Source organism: Rhinolophus hipposideros (genome assembly GCF_964194185.1).
Source record: "Rhinolophus hipposideros genome assembly, chromosome: 5".
Classification (NCBI taxonomy): domain Eukaryota; kingdom Metazoa; phylum Chordata; class Mammalia; order Chiroptera; family Rhinolophidae; genus Rhinolophus; species Rhinolophus hipposideros.
This window is the reverse complement of record NC_138051.1, coordinates 27,421,702-27,441,766: the sequence shown is the minus strand read 5'-3', so window position 1 is coordinate 27,441,766 and position 20,065 is coordinate 27,421,702. Positions and strand designations below refer to the sequence as shown.

General features: G+C 38.6%; 1 protein-coding gene across 4 annotated transcripts in view; it reads right to left on the bottom strand.

Moving 5' to 3' along the window:
* The window catches only part of STXBP6 (syntaxin binding protein 6), a 284,040-nt gene that overhangs the window by 50,693 nt on the left and 213,282 nt on the right, over positions 1–20,065 (bottom strand). For all 4 annotated transcript variants that reach the window (XM_081047366.1, XM_081047367.1, XM_081047368.1 and 1 more), the window contains 2 exons: positions 3,650–3,780; positions 2,544–2,709 (listed from right to left, as the gene is read on the bottom strand). In XM_081047366.1, coding sequence (XP_080903492.1) covers positions 2,544–2,709; positions 3,650–3,780 — 297 coding nt within the window. The remainder of the gene's footprint in view (positions 1–2,543; positions 2,710–3,649; positions 3,781–20,065) is intronic.

The window sequence follows — 20,065 nt, the reverse complement described above, 5'->3', positions numbered from 1 at the left end:
GCAGAAAGGAAGACGAATCAGCACGCTAATTAATTAGGGTGTGTTGGTACAACTGTTATCAAGGATAAGCAACTGTTTAAATAAGACAGGCTGCACTCACTAAGGACATGTGTGCTGCCAACAAATTACAGCGTGTTCATTCGAAGGTTTTTTTGCCTTCTTTAGGAATCCAGGACCAGTCAACGTTTAACTGCACTATTACTTTTGTTTGATTCTTAAATTAAGAAAGTGATTAACCTATGCAATAAAGCTATGCCTTAGGAATTACAGATTCTGAAAATGACAGAACGGAAAGGGAATTCAGATATCATCTAGTCTAATCTCCACATATTACACTTGGGAAAATCGAGATCTAAAGAAGATGAGAGACACACCCACCATGACAAGACAGAGTCAATTCTGGCACTTAACTTATTCTTTTTCTTAGTCCAGGAAATCGATCTTTTCCTACATACATAGCAACCATTTACTATTGGATATATGGATTCCCGTCTCAACTCTGCATAATTTGGGGTTTGTAGGGGACTGGAAACATCAGAAGGCCTGGGCCAGTGACTGACAGGAGCAGCTGGGTGGGACTGTGTGGAAGGTCTGAAGATATTCACAAAAGTAAATGAAGAGCATCCACAAAGTCTGTTAGGGATCTGCCAGTCGGGGATTTGGGATTTGGGTCATGGCAACGAGGGTCAATTAAGAGATCCAATATGGAACTACTCTCCATATCCAGGATGTACCAAAGTGACCAGCTCATACTTGGTACTTAGCACTTATTTGTTGTACGATTGGATGATGAACCAAGAGTGACTAAAAGAATGAAAGGACCTGTTCTGAGAGAAGAAATGAGAGCTTCAGAGGCAACAGAGAAGAAGGACTGCCTAGTGCCAACCCTTAGGGGACGAGGAAGAGAAAGGTCACCCAAGCTGCCCTAACCTTAGCTGGAAGTAGGTGGTTCATTTCTTTTGCAAGGACAGTGGAGTGAGTCTGTGGCCCCCTTGCTTCCACCTCACATTTCCAACCTGAGGAAAAGTCGTAGTTCCTCTGGCACTGCTTTTGTTTCTGGTCCCCAGGTACTCAGGATGGAACGTGGAGAAGTGAAAGACTCAAGGGAGTCTATCAGTAAGGGCAACAGAAATTTCAAATCCATGTGACATTATTTTTAGAGGAGACTCTGTGCTTAAGTGCTAGCCAAGTAAGCTACTGAACATACTGACACAGATGGGGAAAATAGTTCATAGCAGGTACTTTCCATATTCATGTCGCCTTCCGCGGTCCTAAGCTTGGTACGCTTTGACCTTTTGCCAAGTCTGTTAGGGGGCTGGACTTTGAAAGCAGGATTCATTTGAAGAGCATTGATGGCACAGACATGACAGAAAGCTATATCTCATTGTATTTTCTAAATAGTAAAGGGTTAGTGTTTGCTATTCCCTTTCCTTTTAACATCTATGTCTAATGCTTCTCACTTTTGTACCATAGGACGTGGCCACTTTGGAGAAAAGATGCACTATTCATCACCTCTTCTATATTTTTCTAGGAATAAATAGAGGAAATACATAATGATTCCACATCATTGCCTAAGAAAGACCTTTCAAGGTTCTTATGACACAAGCAACTTCCTGTTTAAGAGGAACATTAACACGTCAGTGAATAATAAGCATTGGACAGTGTCTGCTCCATACAACGTCTGGGAGACTAATGACAAAATGACAGTGAGTACGTCAGTTTCTAGGACAGAATAATGGAGTTCTGCCCCGTGTTCATATGAAAGATATATACAGCTCCAAGAGAATATGCAATGCCTCTGATGGGAGCTACATTTGACATTTGATTAAGATTAAAGTTGGTGTACTTGAAAAAAATTCTTTCAAAGCCAGGAGATCAGGTGAGTAAAAAGACCCAATGATGCAAACTCTCTTCTTCAACTCACAGAGTGATTGGCAAGGCTTTGATATTTTTAGCACAGTTTCAATTCCCTAAAAAGAAATGCCACCTGAAAGAAATGCGTTCATCACCCTCTTAAATGTTTCTCGTTAACTTGCCAACACTGGTGCTCAGCTCTTAAAGCTGACTTATAGCACTCCTCCGAACTCGGCTCTGTATGCCATTCAAGAAATCAATGTGAGACTAATTGCTACTTGAAAGAAAGGGACTATATCTGTAAGAATTTTTATATTAATACTGATAAAATATCTTGAGAAAAAAGCAAGCCAGAAACCAGGGTTCTGCGATGAAATGATAGAAATGGTAGTAAGGAAACACAACGGAAACGTTTTTTCTAATAAATGAACAGGTTTGTTGTCATAGTACAAATAATATTAGCTAAGTGACTAATTCTTCTAAAAAGACCAGCTTTTGGATAAGAGTGAAAACACACCCTGTGTCTAGATTTAACCAAGATCTCCCCAGGATGGTTCTCATGCTGTCTAGCTCTGAGCATCTTGATTCTTTTTTTGTCTTTTTGTCTTTATGCTGCAGAACAGCTGACTTATATGTAAAAGTGAGTCTAAGGAAATGGGACGACTGAAGTCACACAAATGCCCACTCACCTCCCATGATTTTGGATTGGCAGTTAATGAACTCCGGCTTCCTGTCCGTGAGGTACCTCTGGCAGGTGTGATGCAAGATCTGGAAGAAGGTGCATTTTTCTGAGGCTGTGCTGGCTACCCACTGGTCAAAAGTATTTTCAAACAACAAATCAAACTCTGCGGAATCCTGGAAAAGACAGTGAAATAACTACTGATCTCAATGTACAAAAACTGCTGTTTCTGGCTTACGCCCAACAAAAGACTCATAAAGGCTAAAACACCTTTCAGAACTTGGGTCCTCATCCTGAAGCTCATCGTTATTAGCACCCAAGTGCATGGAGAGTCCACCTTTTTCTGTTTATCAAGCAAACCTCAAATCTTGCAGTATTTAAAGATGTCCCTGCAAAGCTAAGATCACAGGAGTGCCGATAGGCTACAACACACTGACTTGTGTCAGAATTCAGGTGACATATGGCCTTTCCAATTACTCGGAACATAATTCCTTCAACTTCTCAGCACTGAACCATATTAATCTTGCCCCTAGCCTTTGGTAGGAAAAAACTCCCCCTCATTATTTCAGCATATACTTAGAATTTACATTTTACTTTTCCTCATTGTTGATGTCTTGTATGGTGAATGTGTGTGAGCAAAAGGGAATGTACTTTGAATAAAAATAACTCTACCACAAAATGTTTCTCATGTTAAATCCAATAGACTCCTAATACATAACTTTTAAGGTGCCATTTATTTATTTTTTTTTGAGGGACAAATAAACTTCATCATTGGTGGCATTAGGAGATAAATGAAGCTTGAATACACATGGTTTTTCATATCTATAACCATGGGCATGATATCTGAACTCGGCTCTTTGCACTTCACTGACAAACATATTACAGGAGGTAGCATTTCTTCACTATGTATACCCTGAGGGTCCTGCATCAAACATGATGAAAAGATTTATAATTCCCCATAAAAGGGCACAGAAATCAGAAAGTCTGAGTCATGTAACTGAAATAGAGAAATTGTTTTTTTAAAAATGACTCAGACAATCACCTCCACACCAAGGTCAATGGAAGAGTCGTTGTGTGAAGAGAATGCCTTTGCTCAACCCTAGACAGGCCACTCACCCGATTAGGATCGATGCCATTCACCTGACGAAGCTGCTCAAGCATCCACTGTGATCGTCGCACAAACGACGTGGAGCCTTCAAACTGTTTGACCTTTGTGATGGACGCCTGTGTGGGTTTCTTATTTGTCACTGCCAAGAAAAGACCACTCGGATTAGTGGGTGTGCAGGTTGGTTTGTTTCCTCAGTCAGTGGGGTTTCTATCTCACACCTACATGCATATGTAAAATGAGAGAGAGAAAAAAACATATCTATAAATACATACATAGAAATATAGACATCTATCCATTGAGAGGAGAAATACGTGTGCCTTTGGTGAGAGGTGAACGCAAAAGAAATAGAAGTTATAATTTCCACTCTCAAGCAATTACAATACAATTATAAGTGTAAGGGCTGCTTCATTTATGTTTTCATCTGTTCAAACTGAACACAACGGAACCGAACAATGTCAAGCACCTTTAATGGAGGCTACAAGTATACAATGACCAACTTCAGGAAAGAAGCATACAGGGCTGACAAGTACCAGGCCGGAGACACTGGGAAAGGCTGAATTTTAAAGGAAGGGGTGGTTCTGGTTCGAGTAGGGAACTGCAATGCATATTTCTAATTTTATCATCCAGTGTAAATATCTCAGGCTTCGGTGATGAGGAATAATACCTCATTAAAAAAAAAAGAACCATTTGGCTTTAAAATATAGTCCAGATTGTATCGAGTTTGCATCTGATTCTGACTGTATCGGGCATTCTGGGTGCACCCTTCCCCCCATGAATTCCTGAGGTCACCACACCTGTAGGAGCAGGACAGATCCTCCTCCTAGCCTTAGTCATGCTGCGGATGGACAGCGTCCCTTCTCAGACAGAGGTCAAGCACCAGCCACCAGAAGAAAGTCACCTGGGATATTTCTACATCTGTTTACTTCATGATTTAGAGCCTCAAGGGTGGAGAGGTAGTTATAAGGAGAAATTGTAAAATTTAATAGAAATGATGCAATTAAAGGAACTCGGAAAAGTGGAAAGCACTACTTGTCATACTGAGTGCAACCTAATGAAACTGTGAATCAGCGGCACATTCTTTCTTTGTTTCAAATAACCCCACAGATTCCACATTTTCAAATAACTATGCAGATGCTCAACAGATGGCAAAAGGAATCCTTGAAAGATGAAGGGCAGAAAGTACCTACTCCAGTCATGGTTGATGGTAAGAAGACACTCCTTCACGCATGCCAGAGTTTACTGCATTAATGTGTCTGGGGTCTAGAAAGCAGGGACCAAGAGGAGAATGAAACATGGGCACCCCGGTTTTAGGTCTGATGAGAATCCCTATGGTTCCAGGACTGAAGACTGTTTATATGACTTTAGTACAATCTTATCTCTTTGCTCTCAACGAGAACTTAGCAAAATATATATCTTTTAATTTCAAATAATGCTTAGGTTTATTGCCTGTTATTTCAGTTATATTTGGCTAAAAGCTTCTGAACATTTCACACCAATTACATTTACTTTCATGGTTAAAAAGACATCATCCCCTTAACTCCGGCAATCAGAAGAAATTTTATAGTCTTCTATTCACAAATGGCCTCTCTGGCCTACAGCTCCACATATAAGCCAGTTAAGTCCCATTAGGAATAACCATTCCACTAACTAAATTCAGGCAATATTACCAGTCTGCCCCGGGCTCTGTCCATCCATTTAATTTAATTCATTGTTTTTCTGTCTCTTATGACACAGAGGAAGAACTGATAGGTTTTTCTGATGGTCATGCCCTGCTCTTGTGTTTTAATACTAAAGGAAACAACACACCTGGAATACATGCAGGTCCTAAAATGTGCTTAAAAGATTAAAGGATGCATTTCAATAACAGGAAAACATGGGTTCCTGTATTAGACACACATTCCTAAACACACCAAGAGGATTTCCTCCTTTGTTTATGTAAATCACATGACATTTAAGCAGCCTAGGAAGCCTGAACATTTTCCTTGTAACTTCAGTTAAAGTTGTTAGGAGCTCCTATTTTTCTTCTGGCCCATTTATTTCCAAGTAGTTTACAGAATTATAGAAGCTCAAACACAATGCATGATCGCTGTAATCATTGGCATGTGTAGGACTGACATTTTAAGAAGGCTAGTTCCATTAGAAGCTTGTCACTGAAATAAGAAAGGCAGGAACCCCACCCACAGGACAAATGCCCCACAGAATTGCTCAACGGTGATCACACTGCTGAGCGGTCATTTTTAATGGAGGCAGTTACAACTCCATCCATCCCCGCCTCTTCCCCCACTGTTGGTTTACTCCTTGCCCAATTCTTGGAATCTGGGTAGTTTTCCTGGGCACTGAGCCCGGTTTGGTTTAATTTTTGTTTATTGTTATTATCTCCACCATCCCAGTTTCTATTTTGAAGCAGGTGCCTTAAAATTATATTATTATACACACATTCTACGGAGTTAAGTAAAGACTTTCCCCTCCTGAAATCAAAACTCTTGCCCAAACATACCACTGCCAGGCTTTCTGAGTTCTGTGCTTGAAGTCATGTTTTAACCCTTTCGTTGTTTTGAGGTTTTCAGGGTCTATAGCTGACAAAAAAATAAGTCACTCAAATTCCAGATGTCTAGTAAAAAATAGTAATTTATCTTCTTCCAAAGGAAAGCTAATTTATAACATACCTTGAAAATGTAACCTAAAGACCTGGATCAGTAATATCATAGTGCTGCATGTCCAACTACCCCCGACAATAGACTCCATATTCATTATTTTGAATAACTTTAAAGTCCAGTTTACCAGGGCAATTCTGTCATGCCTTCAACATTCATGAGGAAAAGGCAAATATATAGGCATTTAAATGGGGTGGGATGGGCATGATACTCCCAGGTAACACTATAGACCACCAAGAATCAGCCCAGTCCGCTGTTCTCTACTCCCACCGTATGGCTGTCTCTTGTACACTATTCAGATTTCGGTTTACATGTCAACTCCATAGAAAAAAACTTCTGTGATCATTTTAGCCGAGTAGGTTCTCCTACCATGTTAGTTCTTTCACTGAACTCCGTTCTTTTCAAAACAGATTTATTTCAAGACTATATAAAATATTCAACATTTGCTTTTCTGACATATTTGTGCAGAACAAAAACCACATTGTTATCATGTTCATTTAGTCAAAACCTGTAAAATGTGGATAAATCCCCACACAGGTCTTCTAAGCTACACGTGCCAGCTTGGGATGTAGGAGCCTATAAATTGACACAAGAACAAATTACATTTTCCACAGCATTTGAAACTTTTAAAAAATCTCTTTTACATAGCTTCCGGCACAGAAAGCTCTGACTTACCAAAGTAATACTGTTAATAAATGGAAAAACTGCAACTTAAACAGTGAACTTAAGCGCCTATTGAACTTTCCATTATAGCTTTTCACTGCATTGTCAAATGCCAGATTTTACTGGGTGTGAGATGCTCATTAAATAAGAATTAACTGAATCATTTTGTTCTAATAATGATATTACTGTTGTGATTTTGACAATATCCTGAACTGCTATTTCCTTAATATTTCCCTTTAAATAAACTTGCTTTTTTACTTAAATAAATTCATGAAAAAAAACATATGTTAAGGCCATAAATAGATACAGCTCTGCCTACATTAAATAGAAAATAATGTAAAAAATATAACTGAAAAATAAAAAAAAAATAATGAAAACATGAATGCTATCAATTTCAAATTAGAGAATTGTCAGTGGAAGTCTTGGCTTCTGATATCTTCCCTATGGTAAAATGACAATAAGCAAGTGTAGATAGGTGTTTAAAAACTATTACAGCATAGATATTCTCATAGATATAATCACAACGCTTAACCAAAATGGCTTCTCTAAGGCTATTGCTTCATAAGCATTGGAGCTCAGTAAGTCAAGTTTTGGGGTTCTCTAAACCTGATTTTTGTTTTGTTTTGTTTTCTTCATCATTCCCATCCCTGCCACCCACTGCTTTCTCTGATGTTATCAGAGGAAGGCAGAAGCATCTGAGCCAACCAAATCCAGGTCCTTCTGCTACCAGATCTGATAAAAAGAATATGGTTTCCATGGCTGCACGCCTCCTCTTCAGCTTTCATGTAGACTTGTTCCACATCTCAGCTGTAGTTAAGAAGTTGTGATAGAAACTATTATATTTGAAATATCATTACTGAAGTGGTATAACATCTCTATCTCATGAACAAATGGCTTTACAAGGTCTTCTAAAAAGTGGTCCCTCCAGGAAACATTGTACAAAAATAAGACAGTCAAGAAGTGAAGACCATCAGCTTTGTTTTTGCCCCATCAGAAAACTATTTAATTAAAAACCAATATGCCGGACAATACCAAAGCACCATCTTAGATCAAATCTGGTCTTGCAGTGAGTCAGGAGTTGGTGAAGGAGGGGCAAAGACTGATGAGAAAAGGAAAGACAGAAATGAAAGTTTCTTGCATGTTATGCAAAGCAGTAGAAGAGTCACTGTCAATGATTAAGAGACTGATCTTCCATTTCTAGATTCAATGTCTGAGAGATCACTTGTTTTTTAAAAAAAAGCCATAATCTCCCCTACAACCTCATTATTCACAGCATCATTTCTGAATTATTCCAAACAAGAAAATAAATTTTGCTTAAGATACAAAATATCTAATCTCAGTCTTAAAATATTATTATAAAGGAAACAAATAATCAGCATACAAACTAAATGATTACTCATCACTTCTATATCCTCTATCTCATTTTTCATAGGTGTTTTTGTATACTTACTAACATTTGTACAAACATTTTCTATACACATTAAACTCAGATTGAACCATCATATAAGTTTATGTGGTCATTACTATCTCAAAGAAAAAAATGATGATGAAGAACAAATTGTATCTATATAGTTTGATATTGAGGCTAGGCAGCTAAAATGCAGAATTTACCACACCTACATACTTACCTTAAAATTTCATCATGTTTACTCCTAGCATTATCTTATAGCTAAGGGAAGGTCAGGGTTTTGTGGTAAACCTTAGCTCTCTGCTCTGCTGGAATCTAATAGCCAGACATTTTGATTTCAAAATGTCTGATGAGACATTTTGTTCTTCCTAGACCCTTAAAATGTCTGATGAGACTGTTGATGAGAAATAAACAATTTGGAGACAGGAAAAGAAGTGATGTCCAGATAGAATCTTATCAGGGCAGCTCTTTGGCTGTGTCAGAGGTGACTGACATGAAGGATTAAAACACAAAACAAAACAAAACAAAAAAACCCTCTGAAATGTGGTTCAGGAAATAAAAGCAAGATTGAGCATGCTTTCTGGGTGCTGATGTGGTGAAGAAGAGGGCTACAGGCCAAGGTGAGAAATTATTATTTGAAACTGGTTTCTTGAACACTCTTCCAAAACTCTAATGTATGGTACTTCTACATGGATGTCATAGAATCTATGGAGAGAAATAAATACCAGGTCGGAGGCTGCATCAACAATTTCACCTGGTGAGATGGATGAATGCTTATAAAACTTCAAAGCAAAAATACCTAGATTGTTACCTCAAATACATTCATAATAGTGAAACGCCATCATTGCTAGAGTTAGTAGAAAAGAGAGCATGGTGCTCTCCACACAGGATTGATCATTTGCTTCTCACAGTATTTCTCTAAGTGTGTTATCATTGAAGACATGGTAAAAGTTTAGACTCCACAGGCTCCAACCAGACCAAGTCATGATATGGCCAAGTTTGTCTCTGGGGCCCTATCCCTCTCCTCCCTATCTAAGGTACTGGCCAGATTCCTGACAGGACTCAAATGAGCCTCAAAGTGTATTCTTAAATCTACATGTTTTAGGAAGAAAATTTTAATCTAAATAAACAACAGACCCAACAACAAAAATGGTGGCATTTCTGGCATGAACACCAACCCAGTGGGGAAGAATGTAGGCTGCTCTTCAATACTCCCTGGGGAGGGGAGGGAAATAGAGAATAAGTGCATAGAGCATTGAGGTTTATTTGTTAAAAACAGACTTTCTTAGTCTACAGAGGGGATAATCACAAAGAAAGTTTTCCACATAAAAATGTCCTTTTTTAGTATCACTAGATCCTAGGCCTGTACCTGTATCACATTTTCATCTCCAAATTGGAGGAGGAAGATGAGGAGAAGAAGGAGATTGAAAATCTAAGAAATTTCTCCAAAGGGCTACTGAGAAAGAAACCATTTCTATGGGAAACTGCTTTCTTGTACAGAAGTCTGGAGAGGTCCTTTATTAGAAGGAGAAGAATAAGAAACATCTTGCAGCATGCATTCTTTAGGAAGGATGATTTTACTATGAAGGTGCAGCACCATATAGAGCATGGTTAACAACTACATATTAATAGAGCAAGCAATCTCCCTATACCAACTTTGTAGGAACTACTCTCTGGTTTAAATATTTCCAAATTACCAACAAGGAGACAACATTATTTTAAAATGCACTTTTATGTCACATGCCAATATGAGATCTAGTAGGTACTTCTAAAACCTAGACCCTCCAATTTTAATCTTCTTTACTTTGTTCATAATTTTACTTTTTCTTTTAAACTGTAAAAATATGTAGGTTTTTATTTCAAAAGAATATTCTACTTTTTAAGTCAACAGGCTCAGGTACACCACAGGGAGTCTTGGGCTGTTAAATCATTAGCCTGGAATCAGGAAGCTGAATCCCCAGAAGGCTTGAGTTCCCCACTGCAAGACTAGTACTGCCCTCTCCAGCCTAGTACCACCATATCCTCTATATCATAAATTGATGCGCAAAGTACCGATTCATGAATGAATGAGTGAATAAATGAATGGTTCCTCAACAAAAGGAAGAACAGTTTCCACCAGAAATCATGAATAAACCAAAAACTTACTGCAGGTTCAATTGTCCTGTTTCAAGATCCACAATTGTCCTGTTTCAAGAGCCACAGTTTTAAGGGATTTGAACTACTATCTTGCTGGAAAAGAGTGGCATCCTGAAAACTATGGAGAGTAGAGAAAATGGTAAAAACCAAGAAATTACAGAAATATCAGGAGACTAGACAGAGAAATTTGGGGGTTAAAAATCTCTTTAAAAATCTCCTTTCCTGCAATCCTTATTCTAGCAGCATCTCTCTTAAGCAATTGTGTTTGTTTCAGCCTCCCTAAAACACGATTTCAGGCTTGAGATTCAGCAAGCCAAGGCTTCCCATTGTGTTTGATTTTTTAAATTTCTGTAGACTTTTTCCTATAGACCTAAGGAGAAAATCAATTTACATGCATTCTGGGTAAAGGGGAAGCATACAGTGAATTATAAAACCTGGCTAATATTAGTTATTGTGACTTCATACTTTATTTGGAAAGAGTATAACATGTCTGATTTATGCATATAATTGTTTAAAGAGACAGCATTATTTTTAAAATGCACAGCTTTTATGTCACATGCCAATATGACAACCAACCAACCAACAAATATGCCCCAGCCAAGACAGTAAACACCAAAAATTGTGAGAACTGTGCTGGCTTCTGAAAGAGATGAAATCCAGTGCCAAATACTATGATATACGATGCGGAAAACGAAGGGGTTAACTACAGTCACAAAGTCTTGTTCTGCTCTTACTTCCTCAATTCTGGGAACAGATGTGAACATCATTTTGATCTATTCTTAGGAGAGATTTACAAACAGAGAATCTAAAGACAAAGGCATCAAAGAGGCAGCTACCTGACTCAAGGATGAATTAAATTACTCCACAAGGAGCTCAAAGGCTGGGAATAAAAACTTGAAAAAGAGATTCCTTTAATGTTATGCTTTCCTTGAACACTATCCATTATACACTGAAAGGTAGGGGCCAACCTGCAATTCTCCTCAGGGAAATGTCATACTTGGTAGAAAGTCAATACATATTTTACCTGGGAGAGCTGCTAAAAAGCATCCTTAGAGCTCGCGTACCCTGACAGTGAGAAAAGATGGAATAATTTCTGCAGTCTCTACTTCCTTGTCCCTCTGCAGCTATGGAGTGGGACACTCACTCGCCACCGTGGGAGAACAGGGCATGGTGCTATGCTCCCTGACACGATGGATCCCACTGCTGAGCATCATCTTCTAATAGAAATATTCTGTCTACAAGAACCACGGGAGGATGTTATATGGATGTGGACCTCCTTCAATGTGAAAAGAATAGAGACTAAAACTTGAAGGAGGCAGAGCAATGGAGAATTTTCTAATGGACCAGGTACTAGACATAGAAGATGACCAAATCAAAGCTGTTATTACTTAGCAAACATATGCTGTTAAATATAATTACAACTGTCAGTCAAGCAAAGACACATGTATGTGCTCTTTCTGCTTTACTCCCTCTTCACCACGACCACCTCTTACTCAATATTTTTACTAATGCATTTTAAATGAGGATGTACATCACCAAAGTTTTAAAAAAAGTGAATGATGTCACTAAGAACTTGTCATCTTCACTCTTTACTGTGTTAAATTGTAGAATAAAATCTAGCAACATGGTCAGGCTAAAAAAAAAATGTCAGTTACATTAGTGAAAATTATCTACAATTAAAATTAGCTGAATTTATTTTGATAAACTCGAGGCAGTATCCACGAAAGCTAAACATGCATATATTCTATGACCCAGCAATTCTAATCTTGTGTCTACATAACAGAAATGAGTGTTATGCCCAGAAATGGACAAAATATATGAAACAATGAAAGATAGTGAGCCCGTGAGATGGGAAACAAATGAGGTGAGCCCTATGACTGCACCAATTTACTGTTTTGGGAGAGTTTTCCAGGCTGTGGTGCAAAGAGGAGGAACCCAGGCAGAGACTGGCAGACTGCCTAAGTTGAAGAGACAAAGTTGAGAACCCAGGGAAACCAAGGTGATTAAAATTCTCAGGACAAAGTAATAAAGAAGAGAGAACTCTTAGAGATCTGCAGAAATTTGCCCTTGAGTATTTAGCTGAGTACTTCTCACCTCCTGTGTGACGCTAAAGACCCTGAGGCTAAAGAACCATCCAAAATGAACAGAGGAAACAGTACTCCATGCTCACATAGGGCTGGGAATAGTTCTGTTCCCACAAGCCAGACTGGAAAACCCAAGGTTCAGGGGGCAGTGGGTAGAATACTCAGCAGGATCTTGCTCCATTGGTAAGAAATAATTAGCCGTAGACTGAACAATGCTCTAGTTTTTCTTCCAAATGATAACATAGTATGGAATTTGTAACACATGAGAAGGTAAACTGTATGACAACAATAACATAAATGTCAGGATGGGAGAAAAGGAAGTGAATTATTGGAAGGTTCCCATACTATATATCATGTAGTATTACATCATTTGAAGGTAAAGCATGTTACATTAAAGACGTATGCCATAAATCCTAAAGCAAATCACGAAAATAACAAAAGAGAGAGTCTTAGCTGTGATGGTTAATTTTATGTGACAACTTGGTAAGGCCATGGTAGCCAGGTATTGGCCCAAACATGACTTTGGATATTTCTGTGAGGGTGTTTTGGTTAAGATTAACATTTAAATTGGTGGATTGCACTCTATAATGTGAGTGGGCTCCATTTAATCAACTGAAGGCTAGAATAAAACAACAGACTGACTTCCCCAGAGCAAGAAAGAAATTATGCCAGCAGATTATCTTCAGACTTGAACCATAGCATCGGTTCTTTCCTGGGTCTCCAGCCTATCAGTCCACCCTGCAGATTTTTGGACTTGACAGCCTCCATAACTCATGAGTGAATTCCGTATATATATGGAATTACATATAACATATTTATATATATTTTATATATATATAAAATATGTATTTTTTAATTTTTATTTGTTTTCATTCCTTTTCCCCCTCTCTATACACACATTCTATTGGTTCTGTTTCTCTGGAGAATCCTGACTAGTACTCGTATACCGTTTCCCCGAAAATAAGACCTAGCCGGACAATCAGCTCTAATGCGTCTTTTGGACCAAAACTTAATATAAGACCCAGTCTTCTTTTACTATAATATAAGACCTGGTATAATATAATATAATATAATATAATATAATATAATATAATATAATACTGAGTCTTATATTAATTTTTGCTCCAAAAGATGCCTTAGAGCTGATTTTCTGGCTAGGTCTTATTTTCGGGGAAACATGGTACCGTAGCTAATTGGCTAACAAAGAAAATTCCATTTACAATGTCATCAAAAAGAATAAAAAACTTAGGAAATACTTAACCAAAGAAGTACACGACTTGTATACTGAAAACTAGAAGACATTGTTGAAAGAAATTGAAAACTTAAATGTAAAAACATCTAGTGCTCAAAGATTGGAAGACTAACATTGTTAGGAATGGCAATACTCTCGAAATTGATCTACAGATTCAAATGGAGAGACGTACGAGGTCTGACAATTAAGTTTGAGAATTTGTTGCAAAGATGTTGCTAACCTTTTTTGACATCAGAGGGATTATTCATTATGAAATTGTACCAACTGAACAAACAGTTAACGAAGTTTACTGTTTGGAAGTGCTGAAAAGGCTGCGTGAAAAAATTAGATGACCTGAACTTTTCTCCAACAATTCATGGCTCTTGTATCATAACAACACACCAGCTCACACGGCACTGTCTGTGAGGGAGTTTTTAGCCAGTAAACAAATAACTATATTGGAACACCCTCCCTACTCACCTGATCTGGTTTCCAATGACTTCGTTCTTTACCCGAAGATAAAGAAAATATTGAAAGGAAGACATTTTGGTGACATTCAGGACATCAAGGGTAATATGGCGATAGCTCTGAATGTCATTCCAGAAAAGTTCCAAAATTGCTTTGAAGGGTGGACTAGGCACTGGTATCGGTGCATAGCTTCCCAAGGGGAGGACTTGGAAGGTGACCGTAGTGATATTCAGCAGTGAGGTATGGAACACTTTTACTAGGATGAGTTCGTAAACATCATTGTCCGACTTTGTATTGTAGTCATAGGTTACAAGACTCAATATTATTAAGATATGAATTTTCCCCAGTATAATCTACAGATTTAACACTACTTCAATAAAAATTCCAATAGATTTTTAGTATAATATGACAAATTGATTATAAAAATTCATATGGAAATGCAAATGATCTAAAAGAGCAAAAATAACTCTGAAGGGAGAAAAACAACAAAGTTGGAAGACTTACACTATCTGATTAAAATACTTTTATAAGATTAAACTAATCAAGACAGACCCAGATCAGTGGAATAGGTCTAAATACCCAGAAAAAGACCTGTGTATATATGGAAAATAGGTTTTTCAACAAAAGTGCAAAGGTAGTGCAGTGAAGAAAGGATTCTTCCTTTCCTTCTTCCTTCCTTCCTTCCTTCCTTGCTTCCTTCCTTCCTTGCTTCCTTCCTTCCTTCCGTCCCTCCCTCCCTCCCTCCCTCCTTCCTTCCTTCCCTCCCTCACTCCCTCCCTTCCTTCCCTCTTTCCCTTCCTTCCCTCTTTCCCTTCCTTCCTTCCTTCCTTCCTTCCTTCCTTCCTTCCTTCCTTCCTTCCTTCCTTCCTTCCTTCCCTCCCTCACTCCCTCCTTCTTTCCTTCCCTCTCTCCCTTCCTTCCTTCCTTCCTTTTTTCCTTCCTTCCTTCCTTCCTTCCTTGCTTCCTTCCTTCCCTCCCTCCCTCCCTCCCTCCCTCCCTCCCTCCCTCCCTCCCTCCCTCCTTCCTTCCTTCCTTCCTTCCTTCCTTCCTTTCTTTCTTTCAACAAATGATACTGGAACAACTGTATATCCAAATGCAAAAAAAGAACTTCAGCTAATACTTTGTATCACATACAAAAATTAACTAAAAATGGATCAGAGACCTAAATGTAAGAGCCTAAAACTATAAAACTTTTAGGAGAAGACAGAAATAAATCTTTGTGAGCTTGGACTATGCAAGGCTTTTCAGATATGACACTACAAGCACAATTCATGAAAGAATAAATTAAGTAGGATCAAAATTCAAAACTGCTCTTCAAGAGAATGAAAAGGCAAGCCACAAACTGGGAGAAAATATTTGCAAATTGCTGTCTGATAAGGAACTTATATCCAGAGTATGTTTGCAAAAAGTCTTGAAACTCAATAAAAAGAAAATAACCCAGTTTCTTAAAAATGAGCAAAAGATTTGAACAAACATTTTACTAAAGAAAATGTGGATGTGAAAAATGATGCTCGGTATCATTAGTTGTTAGGGAAATGGAAACTGAAACCACTATGAGGTAACATTACACACCTATTAGGATGGCTAAAATTCGAAAGACTGACCATACCAAGTGTTAGTTTGGTATTCAGAGCAGCTTTATGTATAATAGCCCCAAACTGGAAACAACCCGAACATCCATCTTAAAAGAATTATGCTGAGTGAAAGGAAAACCAAAAAAGAACACATACTATATGCTTCCACTGATATAAAGTTTTAGGAAATTCAAACTCATGTATGGGATAGAAAGCAAATTAGTGGTTGCCTGCAGATATCGCTGGGACTTGGGAATGCTGGGCGCCAGGAAGGGATTACAAAGGGGTATGAGGAAACTTTTGGGGGTAATGCATAGGTTCATTATTTTGACTGTGGTAATGATTTCATGGGTGTATACATGTAAAAACTTACCAAATTGTACCATTTGGATATGTGAAGTTTCCTGCATGTCAATTATATCTCGATAAAGCCATTAAAAAACTCACAAAACTAATCTATCACAATTGTAGTCAAAATAGAGATTACCTTTGATGGAAGTAGAAGAAAGACTTCCAGGGTGCTGGCAAAGTTCTATATGTTGATATTGGTGGTGCTTATATGGGCTTATACTCATGTAAAAATCTCATTACACTTAATAGCTGTAAATCTTACAATATGTAATTATACCTTAATAAAAACTAAACCAATAATAATGATGATGACAATTATGGCAGGGTTTGAGATTCGCTACCAATTTGAAATTCACAACCCTGATAGGTGTATCTCAGCATTTATCCCACTAGTGCATTCCAAGGCTATTATGAGTGATTAAATCACACATCCCACAACCAGAGAAACGATGTGTAAACTTGCAAGTTGTCTCAGGCCATTTGGGCTGCTATAACAAAGTATCAGAGTAGGAGGCTTAAACAACTGAAATTTATTTCCCACAGTTCTGGAGAGGCTGGCAAGTCCAAAATCAAGGCACCAACAGATATAGTGTTTGGTAAGATCCCACTTCCTGGTTCATGGTTGTCTTCTCCATTGTGTCCTCAAATGGCAGAAGTGGGAGAGGGAGCTCTCTGGGGTCTCTTTTTTGTATAAGAGCACTAATCTTATTCATGAGGGCTTCACACTCATGATCTCATCACCTCCCAAAGGCCCCACCTCCTATACCATCACACTGGGTTTAGGGTTTCAACATAGGGATTTTGGGTGAACAGAAACATTTAGTCCATAACAGAAGGGAATTTATTCAGTGCAATTCTAACACATTCTTTGATAAAAAAATCTACCTGTGGGACTTGGAAGTACAAATATATCCTATTTGCAATATTTTCCAGTTGGGTTCATGGTCGTCTTTCTGCCAATGTCTTCTGGACTTTTCTCTAATTACCCTTCCTCTTAGAAGCTTCCATTGCTCCCTCTTTTCAGACTTCTTTCCACTTTGCCTAGGAGCATCCTTAGTGTTTTGTTTTGTTTTCCTATAAGAATCTGCTATTGACAAAGTCAGTCCTCAAACCCTATGAGTTCTTTTGAGAAATGTGGTGGTGAGAGAAAAGAGTTATGTGTGCTGAGTCCCTTACTTGCTTTTCTACCCACTCACTGCTTAACATATCACCTCCCTGCCGCCTTACCACTCTCCAGAAACTGCCCCATGCAAATGTCTCCAAATTATAAAAATGCCTCCAATGGCTTTTAAAAATTTGTCCTCATCTTCCCTGTTTCATTTCACCACTCTCTATAATCTAGACATACCCCTTCAGGCATTCTTTGGGTACAAGGCTTTTGGGCACAACAGTTAATGCCAAAACTCAAAGGCAGAAAAGAGCTTGACATGTTCGAGAAAGAGAAAGAAGAGCAGGGTAGCAAAATATTGAGGAAAGGAAAGGATGAATGAGGTCATGAATGCAAGCAAGTGCCAGATCATGAAGGCCCTGGTGTACAGACTTTGTAAGCATGAAACATGAGTGTAATAAGATCTGATTCACATTCTAAACAGTATCGGCCAATGGCTGTAGGACAAACAAGTCATGGCGGGAGTGTGCATGAAAGCAGGCAAACCACTTAGGAACTGCTACTGCAGTAGTCCAGGAGAGGTGACGATGGCTTAGACCTGATGGCAGAAGTGGAGATAGAACCGGGGATAGTCTGTCCCCCTCTCCATAACTATTGATACCCACCCCCCGAAGAAATCCTCAAGGTCAGTTACCAAGTCCAGTTATCTCTATACTCCAATGCCCAGTGTACCATAGGCCCTTGTTTATTAAACATCACACTTTGTACATGTCAGCATAAAAGCACTCTCTGATTTGTATTTTTATTTATCCGTATGTGCTAGCTCATCTACCAGGTTATAAATATCTGGATAATAAAAGATTATGTCTTTGCATATTTCAGAGCACCTGGTACCGTGCCCTACTCAGAGTCCTAATTCAAATATGCATCACAAGAAACAGCTCCATTCCTACGAGAAACAATTAAGAATTTGATGTATGTACTGATGACTGTGGTTGATAATATCTCACCCATGTTACTCCCTTTTTGGCAGCGTCTGCTTTTCTATCTGGGGTCATTTAAGGCAAAGTGGGGGAAGCATAAAAAAAAGAGAGAATAACCAGGCACACCTGACTATAAAATCTAACATGTGGAAAACAGCTGCTTCTCTAGCACTGAAAGCCAGCACCTCTGCTGCAAACTCCAGGGTGAAACACATTGTTATGCACTTCATTTGTATTTATGTAACAGCCCAGGAATCATTTCCGAAATAAATGATGCCACTTGCATTAAATGATTCCTTCCTAAGAGAAATCCCTGGGGTTCTTTCAATAGCACAGCCTTGATGAAGATTCAGAACAAAAAGAGTGTAACACCTGATCCTCTGGTGCTGAATGAGAGGCGATATGCTCAGCTTTCCCTATCCAATTCCTCACCGACATTTTCCACATTAATCAGACCCTAATTGGAGGACGAGCTGTCTTAAGGAGAGGAGGCACAACTATTGGTACATTAGCTCTTCTCAGAACTCAGCTGGCCACGATGTCTGCAGGCATCTACTGGCTTGTCTCATGGTATCTGTCCTCTCCCTCAGACTTACAGTTTAGACCAGAGGCTACTTTGCTAAGGCCAGTCTGAATCAGACAGCAGACTGAATCAGCGTACTGGGCCATTATGCCAAAGAGAGAAGTTGCTGCTGTCAGTTAATGCTGACTGTTGTCACTAAACTATGTTCTCATGGGGCTCAGGGATAGAGCTGAGGGCTTCCCCTGCCCTTGGGAGTAGACATGATGGAGTGCAAGTCCTCATTTTTATTGGGTGTCACTGTGCATCTTCTACTATGAAAATAAAGCCATTATATTAAAACCAACCAACCAACAAACAAACAAATAGCACCATGGAGAGAGATGGTTTGTGTGAGGCAGAGAATACATTTATTGAAGGAGCATGCATGCCAGTAAGTGGGCCCACTAACTGAATTCTCTCAATCCCTTTGCATGAAATTAATTTGATACTCAAACTTTAGTCTACGTTGACTGAAATTTGGGGCAGAAATCACCAATTTTGCATTGCAAGGTAATCGATACTAGTTTTAAAACTAAACTTAGCACTTACAATCCGGGGCCAAATATGTGAGTTCCTTAGATCAGCAAAATACTAAAAATTAAAACCCCTGTTGGCTCCTTAAAAGCAATGTTTTACATTCTTTTAATGTCCAAGCTAAGGTTCTGTTCAGTCTGTTACACCAATTTGATGTAACTAAAGCTCACGTAACTCATTTTACATGTATAGTTTGCACATTTGTCTATATAATCAAGGTAATACAGAAGATATGTCAAGAGGTGTATTTTCTATCTATGCCCTGCTTTTTGGAATGTTACCTTCTCAGCTACTTTATACAAATTCTTTTTCTAATTTCTTTTACCTCTATAATAATAATTTACAACTCACCCTAATAGTTACAAAGTTTCACGATGAGACATTCTCTTCTTAGTTTATAATTAAATCCATTTGCATTTCACATCCTTAAAAGTTATCATTTAAGGGGTCTCCAGTCTTCTCCTTGTTAAAACCTTTCCAGTTCCTTGAGCCTTTCCAGATAAGTCTCCTTTTTCAGTCTCCAGCTCCTGTCCTACGGGTCTACATGGACGTTAGCTGAGTTCTCCATGTTTCCTACTAGGAATGGAGCCAGATCTAAGCAGCACAGTATAAAAACAGCCAACATAGTGAACAAGTTTATATTCAGCATTGGACTGAGTTGGATTCCA